This window comes from Trematomus bernacchii, unplaced genomic scaffold (genome assembly GCF_902827165.1).
Source record: "Trematomus bernacchii unplaced genomic scaffold, fTreBer1.1, whole genome shotgun sequence".
NCBI classification, from domain to species: Eukaryota; Metazoa; Chordata; class Actinopteri; order Perciformes; family Nototheniidae; genus Trematomus; species Trematomus bernacchii.
The window spans coordinates 2,357,957-2,374,017 of record NW_022987641.1 but is presented as its reverse complement, the minus strand read 5'-3'; the positions used below and the strand labels follow the sequence as shown (position 1 = coordinate 2,374,017).

General features: G+C 42.7%; 1 protein-coding gene across 1 annotated transcript in view; it reads right to left on the bottom strand.

Annotated features, from left to right (window-relative positions):
- The window catches only part of LOC117484822 (IQ motif and SEC7 domain-containing protein 3-like), a 110,520-nt gene that overhangs the window by 50,472 nt on the left and 43,987 nt on the right, over positions 1-16,061 (bottom strand). The window contains 3 exon segments of the mRNA XM_034133254.1: positions 5,480-6,297; positions 6,299-6,745; positions 13,988-14,699. Of these exon segments, the coding sequence (XP_033989145.1) occupies positions 5,480-6,297; positions 6,299-6,745; positions 13,988-14,699 (1,977 nt within the window).

The following is a 16,061-nucleotide window of genomic DNA, read 5'->3' as shown; positions in this document are numbered from 1 at the left end:
CCTGCTCTGCCACTCGAGCTGTCGCTCAGTGACACAGTCAATGTCTGGAAACTAATTGAGAAAGAAAAGTAAATATAGAGCCTGACCAAGTGATCCTGTTCTTCCTTTATTCTACCTGGCAGGGATTTGTAGACTGACATAATCAAAACCATTATGTCGTCTGCATATAAAACAGATAGTTCAAGAAATGATATTTGAAAATACCCTACATCAGGGCTCAGTTTCAAAGTTCAAGTCTTACGTTTTATCTACTTTCATTTAAAAAATGAATAATTTAAATCTCAAATGACTAAAACATCTTTTTTTAGTCATTTGAGAAAGACTTTCACGAAATTCTGACCTCAACTTGAACCATAGATCTCTCCTTTAAATGGTTTTAATGTACTTTGCGCCACTTTTGATGTGGGCATAAATCTCTAAAAATGAATGCACTGTAGAGGATTTCTTTCCTGCTCCACAACCCCCCACTGGCAGCCACTCCCACCTCATTAGCTCACCTGTGCTCCCAGCTATAACTCATCTCCAATCAGACCAGTATTTAAGCCTCTCATGCTCTCAATGCCAGATTGTTCTTAGCCTTCCATGTAAGACTGTCCAGCGTTTTGTTCCGGACATGAGTTCCTGTTGCTGACCTTGCCTGCCTCTGACCTGCCTTTTGTCTGATTCCAGGTAAAACCCACCGGCCCCGATTTTAGTAGTTTCAGCCATATCCTTAGTTGTTTTATTTGCTTGATGCAAGCCATTAATTATACCCTTCTGAAACCGATTAACATCCTTTTCATGACCGCAGGATAAGTCTTCCAATCCAATCCAATCAAATTGTATTTAGATAGCATATTTAAAAACAACAGAGTTGACCAAAGCTCTGTAAATCAATAAATATATAAAATCCAGCATAAATACGATAGGACAAAAAACAAATACCTATAGCCACAGACTGAAAAACTCTCATAAACGATGTAAAAACAATATCAAACACAAGCAAATAGAAAACCCCAATCTAAAAGCACAGACTGATAAGAACATGTTGTTAAAGAAATGAGAAGTTAAACACCTGATCAGCAAGGGTTAAGTTACTTGTTGCCAGCTGAAACATATTATTCACTGCAGTAATAATCCAATGGAAGGCTCTTACCAATTGGCTTAGTTAAATCCAGTTGGTGACATTACATCTTTCACTGGTTTCCTATGTTCTGCATTTGGGTTCAAACACACCCCGTTACATTTTCTTTCTTTTCGGATTATTCCCCTTCCACACCCTGTTCCTGCTCCTCTTGTTTTAACGCTCCAGCATTGAGTCAAAGTTAATCGGCTTTATTGTGCACTTTTATTGTGCAGCAGAGCTCGGCAGTGCGCAAAAAGATGATGTGTGTTCCAATCTTATAAATGTGTATGAGATAGCTTAATTTGGGCAATATCCCAACAAAAAAAAGGATTGTATTGGTTGAGCACCCATGGGAACACAGTGTATTTTCCGTCAAAGTGGAGTATTTTGGAAAGCAACGAAAGCTTCCACAGAATCGTTTGGCGTGGCAAGGACAAAAGAAACTTGGATTGAAATGTTAAAACATTTTTCATTCCAGTTCCCAAGGTGCCAGTTCACACAGCGCTGAAGGAACTTTTAATTACATTCACGACTCGCAGCAGAATGACTAATGAGAATTTTAGGCTTTGTGGATCGTTGCCATTATTATTTTTTTAATTCACCGCTCATGTATTCCAACTAATTGTTACCCAGCAACTCCATCAGTGGTTTGGCTCAATATGTGAGTCCAGTTCATGGAGATAGCGTGTGGGGTGTTTAGGTCTTTAGGGTATGCTCTGGGTGAAGATTTAATAGAGCATATGGCAAATCTGCTCATTTAAAGATTCCTTTCCGGTGTGCTGATGGCAGCTTAGCACATGTCAGGAGTCATGTGGTTAGAAAACATTTCTAAAAGGAGAATTTAAAGAGTTGGACAAATAAAACGAGAGCTGTTTTGATGGGTAAACCCATCTAAAACCGCTCCCTAATTAGATTTTGCTCTGCCTTTGTAGCTAAAACTGAGCAAAAATCTGCAATATTTAATCTGTAAAAACAGGTTATAATGTGAATATAAATGATCTTTTAAGAAATGATGGGTGTTGAATTGTTTACAACAACACTGTTTGACACACATCATAGGGATTCAGTGTGTCTCTCAACAAATCAACAAAACAGAATTAGTCCGCGCTGGCCCCATGCACTGTTGTCACCATGGCAACAGCTTTTCTTCCTATCTCTCGCTGCCATGTAACCACCTTGCACCTGTCTGAAACACGTCCTGGGAAGTTCTTATCAGGTTCTGGCTCTGTCACTCTTCACTAGGCAGCAGGGGAGAACTGAATTCACAATGACTGAAAAGCTGCAACCAGCAAATATAAACAAGCTCTCCAAGACAGACGTGTTTATTTATCTGCTGACAATTTGTGAAGCCACAGAGGACAATGCAGTGGGAGTCTGGTAGGAGTAGGACACGAGAGTTTCCTGGATCAGTATGGGTTCTTGGTTAAGACACGCTAAGAGACAGGCAAGTCATACCAGAAATAAATCTCAGATAAAACACATTTTGTCCTTACCAAGCTCTGATCTCAGAAAAGGCAGGGGTTGTCCAATCATAGCTAAGCAATCATAACTAGATATGGCGGCTGTTTGAAGGAATGGTTTTATTACATTGTAAGGCAGTGTTCATTTGAAAAGAGAGACACTTGGTGAGTAATGTCTTTTTATTTTAGCACTAAACAAGAACTGAAGGGGATGAAATGGATTAAAAGGTGTGTTTGTGTTTGCCTGATCTAACATAAGCTGCAACCGAGCAGTACTTACAAGGCCAAAGGAGCACATCATCAGCTGATTAGTTTAGATTTGTTCAATCTCACTATAAACTAGATTATCCACTTGTGGACAGGTTATATTAAGAAAACAAAAAAAGGCTTGACGCTGTTTCTTAGTTCCCCCTCTCTCAGCACCAACAACATTAGTATCTGTCCTGGTCTATATTAGACTTTGGGAAGTTTATGCTTCTGCAACCCCAGCCATTGTTACCCAAAATAACATTGGTTATTAACACATCAGTTAGTCTTCAGGCTCTTGAAAGTGAAAGCTTTGAAATACAAGTGTAAGCTAAGCAGCCTAATGTTTTTAAGTCACAAAAAACTGAGAACAAGAACATTGTGTATTCTGTGCTGAAAAAGAATGAACAGCTAGAAAGGCATAGGAACAATGTACGAGTTTTAGGTCTTAACCAACCGTCATTTCTATCATCTCTGAAAGGCCCTTTAAACGACATTTTCTTCCTTTCATTCGTTTCCTCTGACAAATCAATCTCCCCTCAGCTCTCCGTCTCAATAATTAACCCTCTCTCTCTTTTGTATCGCTTTCCTGATTTGTCTTTCTGAGAGTAAGGATGACACCTAAGATCTAACTTGGGACTTTGGATCAATTCGGTTTGTTCTTTTAGCCTGGTGGGGATCTGTGGGGAAAAGTGCTTTTCTCTGCTCTTTTGAATCCAGAGGGCCTCAAACGCCACTAAATTCCTTTACTAGATTTACCATCTCGTCATATATTTGCGCTTACACGAATACACAATTGAGAAATCGTACTTTGAAGAACATCATTTTAATTTAAATTTTTTGGAAGAATAAAGAAATGAGTAATTAATTTAAAGGTCTCCTATTATACTATTTTTAGGCATATATTATAGGTCTCAGATATTTAAACAGCATGTCTCCGAAGTGTTTTGCTCAAAATACCAAACAGATCACCCATTCTAGCCATGCCTCATATCCCTCTATTTCAGCCCTGTTAGAGAAGTGCTGATTCTGGGTCCGTAGCTTTAAATGTTGCCGAGCTGCTGCTGGCCACGCCCATTTGGAGCCTCCACATTCAAACAGTGAGCTCTGTGAAGAGAAGGCTGTGTACCAGCAGAAACTCAGCTAATCGCTGCCGTGATTAAATGCCATATTATGTTCCAAACCACATCAAGGATTATTTCTGAAACAGTATGGAGCTCAAATGCTTTTTCTCTTGCGGGTTTACCACAAGGTGAGTACCTTTTTTATATCCTGCTTTTTTACACTCTCTCCAGTACAGGTTAGCTCTGAGTGTTAGCGATGCTTGCTAATGTAAACACAGACCATATGTGACCTGCTCCATCGAAATCAGTCACATTGACCCGAAGACACATTTTGAGTTGTATACACTGTTGGAAAGAGGAGATTCCTAGCTTTCTAATGATATCAGGATTGTTTTTGTAGACCAAATATTAAGCAAAATATGTCACATAATGACTGTCACCGAGTCATCATTTTGAGAAAAAGGCCTTTAAAGTTTCCTCTTCTCTGGAATCCATCGATCTGATTGATTGTTAGCGGAGCAAATGATCAAAATACGGAGGGAAGATATTTTCGTTTGGATTACTGGTCTGGGGGAAGCTCGCGAGTGTGTGTGTGTGTGTGTGTATATGTGTGTGTGTGTTTGTGTAATTTTGCGTTTGTGTGTATTCTGTGTGTTTCCCGGGGAAAAGACTCACGAGAAACACCGGCTGTTGTTATGCCTGCTGTGACGTCAAGTTACTCCGTTCTCCGCTTGTAATTATGCCGTTACAAGCTTCAACGTTGTATTTATCATCTGAATTTGCCCAAACAAGTTTAATATTCTGAAAGCCAAGACTTTTTTTTATTGAAATCGGATGAAAACAAACTGTAACGGACCCTGCTGTGTTATCTATGATTACTATACGCCTTACATTCATAATTTCAGCCGGAGAGAGGGGAAGCAGCGTTGCGGAACAGCAGAGTGGCGAGGGAGAGCTGTCATCTTCCCTTTACAAGCTTCAAAAATGTATTTATCGTGTGATGTTGGATATAAAAGTTCCATATTCTGAAAGCCAAGACTTTGTGAAAAACTATTTTTTTACGCAAATCCACGTTTATTTTGAAATGAGCCGTTGCGACTTCCGACTGATTTCAATAGAGCGGGTCACATATTACTTCCAAAACACGTCGTGCAATGTTTCTTATACAGCAACGTTTCTGATAGGGCCGTGGGTGTAAAGCCAGCCCACATTTTAGTAATGTCGTCATGACCGCAGCAAATCTGGATCAGCTCCGTTGTACCACCGTTTTTAGAGATGTGGGTAAGGAGGAAAAGAGAGAGGGTTTTATTTTCTGACACTTTGTGAGTCTCTTTACACACCGGGGACACATATTTATGTATAAAAGATATCAAAAAGTGTATTTTGCATAATAGGTGACCTTTAAGTATTTTATAAATAAATAAATGACCACATTACAAATAACTCTGAAGTCCTAATCTCTTTCGGAAACCTGATTTTGTATTTTAGTGCAGTTAGTCATGGCTCACCAGTCAACAATGAACCAGAAGTGATTTCCTACCACTCACACCCTGAATTAAAATTGAATCACACATCAAAATAATGAAAATGCAGTTGCTACTCACACATTGAAGAGATTGAGGCCGATGCGGTAGAGGCGTTTCCGCATGACGTCGGTGGACAGGGTGGGGGACTTGCAGCTGGCGGGGTTCTCACACTGGTAGCGCGGCAGGCTGAGGATCATGGCCTGCAGCGCCTCCTTGGACGAGGCCTCAGACGTGGAGCGGGCCTCTGTGGACGTGCTGCTGCTGCTCATCTGCTCCGAGCTGTTGTCTGCCGTCTCTGAGCCGCACCTCTTCACCTCCAGCGGCTGCGCCATGGGGGAGCTCACCATCAGGGCTGGAGGGGCGTACAGGGGCTCTGTGTGCGGTGGCAACATCTCCTCTGGGCTCTGAGGAGCAGCCATCTTATCCAGAGGGGTGAGGGGAGGCTGTTCGTCATCCCCAATCTCTTCTTCACTCGGGGGAGGAGCGGGGAAATCATCATCGTCCTGCTCGTCTTCTTCTAACTCTGATTCCGGGGGCGGAGGGGGCTCCTGGGGAGGCGGCGGGGGATCTATGGGTTCAGCTGGGAGTTCAACATGAGAAGGTGGGGGCTCTTGTGAGGGGCCAGGAGGTATGGAGGCCGGAGTGAAGTTTGAGGAAGCAGATGTGACAATGGCGGGGGTTCCTTCTGGTTGGACGCTGCTGCCGAGGGTGACCGTGGACGATTCCACGACTGAAGATGAGACGCGGAAGTTCTGCGCGTCAAACTGCACCGTCACATCGCGGAACGCCATCATCAGTTTGCTCGCGCTTCTCGACAGGTCACTCGGGTCCACCGGGACTTGAGGAAGCGATGACTCCCTCACAACTCCTCCTTCTCCCCCCCCCCCCCACCTCTGCTGCTGCTGCTGCTGCTGCGGCTGCACTGAAGGAGTCGGCAGTGAACTGATAGGTGCCGCCTTCTTGCAGTGAGCACATGGTCTTCAGGCTCCAGTTGCTGAGTGCATCGTCTATAGACTTGGCCAGAGACTGGACCTGTTCCGTGAAGGAGTCTTCCAGGTCGGTCAGGCTGCCGCCCACCGTGGCCGGCAGGGACGGTGAGCGCACCAATGGGATGCCTGTGAGGTTGCAGCCTTCTGCCAGGGCCCGTTCAGCGGAGAAGCCCTCAGTGTTTTGCACACGGACCTTTCGCAGGGAAATGCGTCGAGGCAGGCGACTCTCCAGAAGCGAGTTGCGGATCTTCTCGAAGTTCTTGCTGAGCTGGTACTGGCGGAAGGCGGTCTGGATCTTGCAGGCGGCGCGGCGGGAGATGAGGTGGCCCCCGTATTTGTGCTCTAACATTTCGATCTAAAAATAGAAAGGATAGAAGGGAACATAATGAATCACTGTTGTATTTTTTAAGTTAAAAGAGTCAAGTCAGGACAATCCACAATTGTAAATAAAACCATTGGTACTCATTCACATGTGACAATTAGGCTGCGTACTGATTAAACGGCAGAAGAAACACAAGATTTACAAAATTGTAAAAATAAAAACATTGCTAAGGACTCCCATAATCCCCTATTTAAAAGACACTTGTGTTTGTGAAAAGGTCACTACCAGTGTTTCAACATGTTTCATATTCTCCTGCCTGTCACTGTGCTGCATGGAAGATGAATATGGTTTATTAGTTGATTAGCATTGTACAAAAACATGGAGCGTGTGGGTGGGAGATGAATGAGCTGGACATTTAAAAGGATGGAATAATTGTAGTAGTTCATGAAAAACAGATTAAAATCCCCTGATGGAGTAGGCAAAATGAAAATATTAAATTCATCTCAATTCAAATAATTATATCATCCGATGGTTTGCAGTTGTTATTCTGCAAGCTGGCTTTGTGTACCGACACTACAACCAGTTTGGTCAAAGCCCCTCGTTTCTAAGAGAGAGAACAAGGCTGACTCATGGCATTTGGACAAAGTGTTCATTTCCTCTGCAAATAGACCTCATAATCTCTGTGAATTCCATAGAGGAGTCCTCCACACAACTTGAAATTGTCTGAAACTGAACAAGCCATTAATCTTGCCTGCGAAAAATTGCTCAATTGCTGTGGGAAATAGATAGAGATGTAATATAGCGGTTCTCATCTGGCAGCCGCTCAAACACTCAATGAGACCTCTTTGAGTTTCCCAGAACAATCAGGGTGTGGGTATCTTTTGAAACGCTCTTATCTCCTACAGCCACTCTCAAAAGCCTTTTTTTCTTTCAGACTAAATCAATGAATATAATTCTGCTCCTGTTCTAACTGTATCAAGGGTCTGCGTGTGGAGGAGGATTCAGCTTTAAAACAGAAGCAGTGTCACCTTCTGTCATTTCACAAACATCAAAAATAATATACGTGTCCTGGTGTGAAGTTCTATCATAAAAAAAGTGCACATTAAAAATAGCGTGGCATTTGATTCTAGCTGTTTTCTTGTGTCAGGGCGCCGGTACATGAGGATTAATGTGGTCGAGGTAAGTTATCTTCTTGTAAATTCAAATGCAAGTGAACGCACAGTCACTGTGGCCACGAAGGATCAAAGTGTGACTTTCAGCTGCTAATCTGCTCTCGCTTTAGTCCGGGACAAAGTCACCCAACCAGCTCCTGATAGGCTGCAATGCCTCGAGGGTTTGCAATTTGTGATAAGTGGCTAGTTCAACAAGATGCAGCCTCTGCCGTTGTCGCAAGAGGTACGGAATCACATACAAAGCTCTTCAGAGAAGTGGAATGACACTAAAAATTCATCTTATCTACTCCATTTACATTTCACTGCAGAGCCTCTGCGTGCAAAGTGAGACGTAGTGAGAATATTAAGGCGGTTCCTGAATTGGAAGCTGGGTTAGAGCTCTACTGTATCTACTGATGGTTCTCTTTCTGTGCAGCACGATCGATCTCAGCCTGAATATTCATCACTTTTAATCTCCATTGTTCTGCGCCAACATTTACAAGGTTAGCTTTATTGCATTGACTGCGCTCCCAACTAGACATTGTTTTTTTTCCAAGACTGGCACAGAGATAATACGATTGACCTCATTCAGAAAGGTGTCCCTCATCCAAACAAAATCCCCCAACAGTCCCACTGCAGAGGTGCCCTTGGTGGGGAGGAAGGGGCCGTCACTCTGGCTGCGTTTGATTAAATGTGGCAGTGGAGCTTGTTTGTTTTGCCTTGTGCGTAAGCAGGGTCGGGGGATGATGAATAAAGCATTTGGGTCACGTTGCTTTCTCTACCAGAGTGTGTATCTGATACACTTTGCCATTCAGATTACAGCCACCAGGATGAGCTGGGAGATGATGGATGGGGGGAGGAAGCGTGGAGAGGAAGCAGACTGTAAGGAAAGAGGACGGGATGTCATGCCAGTTGAGCATGGGTTGTGATAGGACTAGAGATGAGTTTTCCCACTGGTGTTCTTGTAGTAAAACCACTATAAACCTGATTTGCCAAAGGGAGCTGTAGATTTGGATCATCCTCTGCAGGATTCGACGCCTTACATGCTTTACATTGTCATAGAAACACTTCCTTCTCTAGAGCCTACAGGCTAATGCTGGAGTGGAGGTGGGGCTTTTTGAAAAGTTTGATTATAGTGTTATTACCTGATATCTGATATTTGTTCCAACAATCTTATCATGGACATGTGAGAGCTGCACATCAGTGGTTTGGACCTCTTTACAGATAACTACATGTGATCAAAGGGGAGGACGTAAAACAAGGTGGATGAACAGAGTACAGAAGACACAACAAACTAATGTATTGACGGGAAGATGAGAAGAGATAAGAGGCGATGAGACGGATGACCACGCAGAGAGTGCCACCGCTGAAAACCCCCCCATTAGCCCGCTGTCAGTTCTCCCTCTGATCACTTCACTAAGTGCTGATAGAGAGAGATGATTCCGGAGACACGGGGATTTGAGAGAACAGCGATGGCACTGCTCTGTTCCACCGGGGCTCTAAATCGATTTTGGCGGGCAGATCAGCCCCATGCTGACCCCATGTTCTCCTTTGAATGAATGAATCAAGGTGGAAAACAAGCCAGTGCTAAGTGGTTAGACACTGCATTGTGAGGTTTTACATCTATGCAGAAATGCACAAATTCTAACGTCAAATAGACTACATGTACACAAAAGGTTTTACGTTTAGATGTTTTAAAAGACATAGAAATGGGAGCTGAAATGTGATTTGGAGGAAGGAAGGCTTATTTTAAGAACCGTACGGTGATAGTGGATTTTCGGGTCTTGATATCTGGGACTTTTCTGTCTTTATATTAAATATTAATACCTATATGTTCTGCGGAGGTTTTAGTCTGTGTAATGTGTCTCAAAACAAAAGGTCAACCAAAGCACAACACAGCATGTTTCATTTAGAGATTTTTGAGAGGCAGATATATTTATGTGCAGTGTTTGTATCCTCTGTCTTCTTTTGTAACTTTATAGGAGAATGTATTAAAATAGCCTGGCAATGCAAGTCTGCCTCAAAGCATTCCTGCTTAGCAGTGTTGAAACGGCACCAGACATATTTTACTTGTGACATTTCCACTTAACTTGTAAAACGAAACGCATAAAGGGCAAGATTGTAATGGTGGGAACCCCATTAACCCACAACATTGTAAAACCCACAGTAAATAGGGAATCTTTTTTAAATATATTTTAGAAAATCATCGTTTGTGTTTTAAAACTGGTTGTTATAAGCAGTCATTTATAATTACCAATAGGAAGGACTGCTCCACTCTTTTGAAAATATGCTTATTTGCTTCATATAGCAAACGTTACATGAAAAGATGAAAACTCCTGTCATGCTCCTGGGTCTCGATGTAAGATATGCAAAAACCTCTGCATAAGTAAAGCAGCACATTATCAGATCTCACATGCTGCAGAAATAGGGGGCAAAATGGAAAGCCAAGATTATTAGCCTGCATGCTCATGCACAGTGTCTTACAGCATAGAAACATCTGCATGATTAATGAGATGATTATATCACAGCGAAACTGGGACACAACTAATGCTGACTGTATTACAAAATGAGGAGGACAACAGAAGACGTCATCAGAGGATGAAGATCAGGGAGGATGATGCATCCTTGACCGCAGTCAGATACTGAAAAAGGTCAATGTTTACTGAAGACTAAAGGAAAAGAAAAAGTGCAAAAGAAAGATGAGACTGATGCAACCTATTGAGGAAAGTGAAATATACATCTTAGTTCCTACTCTTTTCCCTCAACCTATCCTAAGGGAGTGCATGTACGCAGACACGTTGTGCCTCTCCACCTCTGTTCCTTACTTCTTACTTGCTAACCCTTTTCCCTCAACCTATCCTAAGGGAGTGCATGTACGCAGACACGTTGTGCCTCTCCACCTCTGTTCCTTACTTCTTACTTGCTACCCCTTTCCCTCAACCTATCCTAAGGGAGTCCATGTACGTAGACACGTTAGTTTTGCTGCTATAGGCTTAGACTGTCGGGGGACACCTTACTTCTTCCTTCTGTCTGTCTGTACCTGTGTACTCTCATGTTCCGAATAACTCAGCTTCTCCCAAATTTCTTTTTGGTGTCTATCTACGCCGGGATCCTGAGTCGTGGCTGATCCTGTCGCTGCGGTCCTATGTCCTGGATCCTGAGTCCTGGATCCGGAGTCCTGGATCCTGAGTCCTGGATCCTCTATCCTGAGTCCTGGATCTGAGTCCTGGATCCTCTATCCTGAGTCCTGGACTTCGAGTCGTGGCTGAACCTATCACTGTGGTCCTGCCTGACTCTCATCATACTACTTCCCTGATGGCTCCCACAGGATTGTTGACATCCCTGTGGATTCATCTTCTTATTATAGACACATGCATTTCCAAACATTTGGTCTACCTATGCTGTAAAATGTATTATCTCTTCGATTTACACACAACATCTATTGCACGTCTGTCCGTCCTGGGAGAGGGATCCCTCCTCTGATGCTCTCCCTGAGGTTTCTCCCATTTCCTCCTTTAAACTGTGGAGTTTCTTTGGAAGTGTTTCCTTGTACGATGTGAGGGTCTAAGGACAGAGGGTGTCGTATTGTCATACTGATATTCTGTACAAACTGTGAAGTCCACTGAGACAAATGTAACATTTGTGATTTTGGGCTATATAAATAAACATTGATTGATTGATGATTGAAAGTCATCACATTTGTCATAGGATTTTGCACCCTAAAAGATCAAATACAGTTTTCACAAAGGACATGCATTGCAGTGCAGTCCAGTTTTCCTATTAATACTTAGGCTGTAGAAGTTATATATTTATATTTAATATATCCTATTAAACTGTTGATATATAGTAACTACTTTAAGCTTCAAGGTTAAACATTTTTTATCTGTTAAACATAAAACATGTGCTTTTTTTGTGGATATGAGTTATAAGGATTTGTCGTGGTTAGTTTATCTCAACATCACAAAACATACAAAAATGCATTAATGTCATGTAAAAAACTGCCTATGGAATGAAAATGACAGGTTAATTTATCAGCTTTCTAGTAAGGGCATAATAAATAATTCAATGTGAGGCTAAATTTAAACCAGTTTGAAGAAATATAGAGTATAAAAGAGTGCTCAGGTTAAAGTGAGTTAACGCTACTTGATCATGAGGTTCCTGCCATGCAATCAAGGTATCGCACCACAGATCCAATTACCCTGACATTGATCTGTAGATGCATCAAGCCTAGCTGTGCAGACAGAAGATCAATCGGGCTGATCGCGTATCTCCAGCATTGTTGACAGGGAGATAGTGGGGGAGATGTGAGATTAAAGCAGTGAGAATGGAGGTAGTAGCCGAGGTTAAAATAACTTTTAGTCTCGACTAGGGAAGCGATGCGTGAGGAATAGAAGTAAAAAATTAGGGGAAATGGAGGTGACAGAGAGTGAAAGGAAGCAACCATCTCACAGTACATTCGTTTCAGCTGCCAGTCATGGAAAAAATACTTTAAAATATCTGCATTAATGATTTTGTACGTTTTCTTTTCGCTAACTGAATTCAAACAAATTCGGACAGAGTCCAAATTAGTTGTTTATTAAGTGTAATCAAGTGTGCCACAACTCATTTAGAGTTACAGTAATGGAAGTCAAAACTTAAAGGAGGGAGGTCATCATGACTTGGGCTTTTATAAATAAACCAATTCATCCAAAAACATTGCAAAATCTGACAAATGCAATTATATTTGGGGCTTCAACTAAGACTCAGTCTCAGACTCCACTGCTGATACTCTGACAATAAATGCTTAGTCAATTAAAACGTCAATAGCAATGTCATAGAGGGTGTTCAACTGTCCTGTTTATACAACCAGCAGTCAATAATCCAAAAATAACCAATTCACAATGTTATAAACAGAAATCAACTGCACATCCAACCAAGAATCTTTAATCTGCTAAACTTGAGCATTTCTGCTTGAAAGATAACTACAACATTAGTATGGCACTTTCTTACGGTAGTCCCAAGACACAGATTTAAAAACAATAATGGTAAAATTGAAGCAGCAGAAATAAATAGCCCGACCTGAAGTCCCTAGTTTTTGCCAAGCTCAAAATATTTTGAATCCTACAATTCCCACAATGTAACATAACAGCTGTTCCTTAATACCCAATACGACATACATTATTTCATTGGCTGTATGGGTTTTCTTGTGACAAGTAAACTGGATTTCATGAGGTCAATTGGTAGAAGATATGCAAAAACTCATCAACCCAAAAGTTAGACCCAAACTCTGTTGTCTTACCTGGCTGGAGATCCATGGACTGAAGAATGTAGGGTAGATGGATGATAATGAAAACAGATGGCGATGGTTTGATGGTTCTTGAAATGGAGATGATTATGTAATGATTTCCAAGCCCCTGATGAACAGCATGATAAGAAGACAAGCATGTGAACATAGAAACACATGTTTCAATACCGTCACAGTTCATAGGCATATTGGTTTCACACAAAATTGGTTTAACCGGCTGTAATAAGATGAGAACAGATAACGGTCACATGCTTTTATTCTCTTTGGAAATGGGGGCTTTTCATCATCCAGAGTGTCTCATGAAGCAGCAGAGAAAAGGCAAAGGGTGCTTTCTAATTATGCAGATACAAACGGAACTTGTTTGCACATTGATGTGTGTATTCGTGCATGACGCCAAATTAATACATTGTGTATAACCTAAAAAACACACAGGAGTTGTTTCATTTCAGTAAATTGCAACACAGCTGAATCAGTGTATACATTATGGTATCTGAAAAGGCTCAAATCCAAATTTGGTAAAAGCCAAAACCCTCTGAGGATGCTGATGAAATGATGGCATGACAATGATGGCTTATGATAATGAAGTTAAGGAAGCTCATCATTAGTTGATACACTTTGGGTGGGTAATGCCAATAGGGAAAATACCACATAACAACTGAAAATAAAACCTCATCAAACAACAGCTTCTCCCCTAACCCGGAAGTCTTCCTCCTCAGACAGACACCACAAACATGTCGGACCACAAGACGGACAAGACACCAAGTTACTGTACCTGCCGCCCTCCCACTCCCCTCACCCAGACAACACACCCGCCCTCCCCCATCCCCAACACAACCCTACCTGCTTGTTTTTGAGGTCAAGCGAGAGCTCATAGTCGGAGGTGGCGGAGTGCGAGCCGGCCCCGTTGCGCTGCACCCTCAGGGGCGAGGCCGTGTGGTGCAGGCTGGCCCTCCTGCCCGCCCCCCCTCCTTTAGCTCCTCCCCCTTCCTCCTCCTCCTCTGCCTCCTGTGCTGCCTCGCTCTCACGCCGCTCGGGCTGCGCCTCCTCTCCATCTTGCTTTCTCTCTGCCTCCTCGACTTCTTCTTCCTCCTTCTCTTGCTCCACCACTGTCTGCTCCTCTCCAAGAGGTGAAGGGGCTTCAGGGGGGCCCTGTTCAGCTTCCTCCACTTCGGGCTCAGGCTCGGGCTCAGGCTCGGGCTCAGGCTCGGGCTCGGGCTCGGGCTCGGGCTCCGGTACAGGCTGGGGCTCGGGTTCGAGTTCTGGCTGAGGTTTGGTTTCGGGCTGTGGTTCGGGCTGAGGCTCAGGTTGGGACTCACACTGGGGCTCTGGGGGAGGTTGAGACAGTTGCTCTGGGGATGGTTGAGTCTGTGGGGGTGGTTGAGTCTGTGGCTGTGGGGGGGGTTGAGTCTGTGGCTGTGGGGGGGGTTGCGTCTGTGGCTGAGGTTCTTGCAGCGGTTGCTCAGGCTGTGGTTGTGCCTCGACCTCACTCTGCAGCTCCCCCTCTCCTCCCTTCCCTTCCTCCCCGATAGACGGTTCTGGAGGAAGGTCATCGCTGCAGAAAGGAGGAGAAAACGCAGAGTGAGGTTGCTGCTGCATCCGTGGTGACCTCTGACCTCTTCTCCAGGCTGCCTGGGTTAGTGGTAAGAAGTTGACCCTTTTTTCTCTCTTTTTTTTTTTTTGTAAGATCTCTCTCTGTGCTACCAACTGGGTGCAGGGCCAGTTCATCTGTCTACCTGCTCTGTTCTGTCTGCTTTAGTCTGTCTAGACACTGACAGACAATGAAACAAATAAAAAAATGTACAGCACAGAACAGCTGACAACACCACAGTGTACAAGAGGAGTGACAAAAAGATCAAGAGCGACTATTTATTTCAGCGAAAATCTTCAGGAGAGAAAAAATGACAAAGAAAAACAAGAAAGCTGACAGCCAATTGTGACACACACACACACACACACACACACACACACACACACACACACACACACACACACACACACACACACACACACACACACAGCCAATACAAGTGTATTTTAGATTGTTTGTGTGCTTGTAAATGGTTGCAGCTGTGGAAGGAGGCTTTTTTTGGTTCTTTTATAAGACTATTTTTTTTGTTTTAATGGAGAAGAATATGTTTTATCCCCTTCTTACTTTGTCTTTTTCTGTCTTCCTGTCATATTAGTGTCCAATTATAACGTGATGACCTTGAGTTGAATCATTCCTACTGGATTCTGACTTCCTGTTATGATGTTTCTGTGTGCATGATGTCATACAAGCATTACATATATATCTGTCTCTGCAGTAAAGGCTCTTTTATCATGCTGGTGTTATTACCAGTGACAGACTAAAGCAAATGTATCGATACATCTTAATAAAGAGAACATGAATACATGAAAAGCCATCATGTCTCATGTCTGGTAAATTACCGGAGATATGAAGTGATATAAAGTATGATTTAAATAAGGAAAGACTAGAAGCTGGTGTCAAGTATATGGTTAGCATGTTAGCATGAACACTTTATAATAAGCACAGAATACAGTTGAGGAGGATAGGAGAAAATGTGTTGCACTCAAAATGTAATTACAAGGCAGCCTGGTGGAAACACACATTTTTGGAGTAAATTTCAGGGCAATCCTTTAAATTATTTTTAAACTCAAAAAGCGAACTCATGGTTGCACTACTTTGTGCGATACACCACCTGGAAAACATGAATGTTGGGATCTTGACCTATACACATTTGAACTTTTGACCTTCTGGTACGTTGCATAAAATGTGAGAGGATCACCAAATGTATTTAAATTCATCATCTGTACACCATTAATATCTGTAAAGGTTTCATGACAATCCGTCTAGCAGTAGTTGAAATATATCACATCGGACAGAGGTGTCTGACTGATTGACTGACATTGCCTT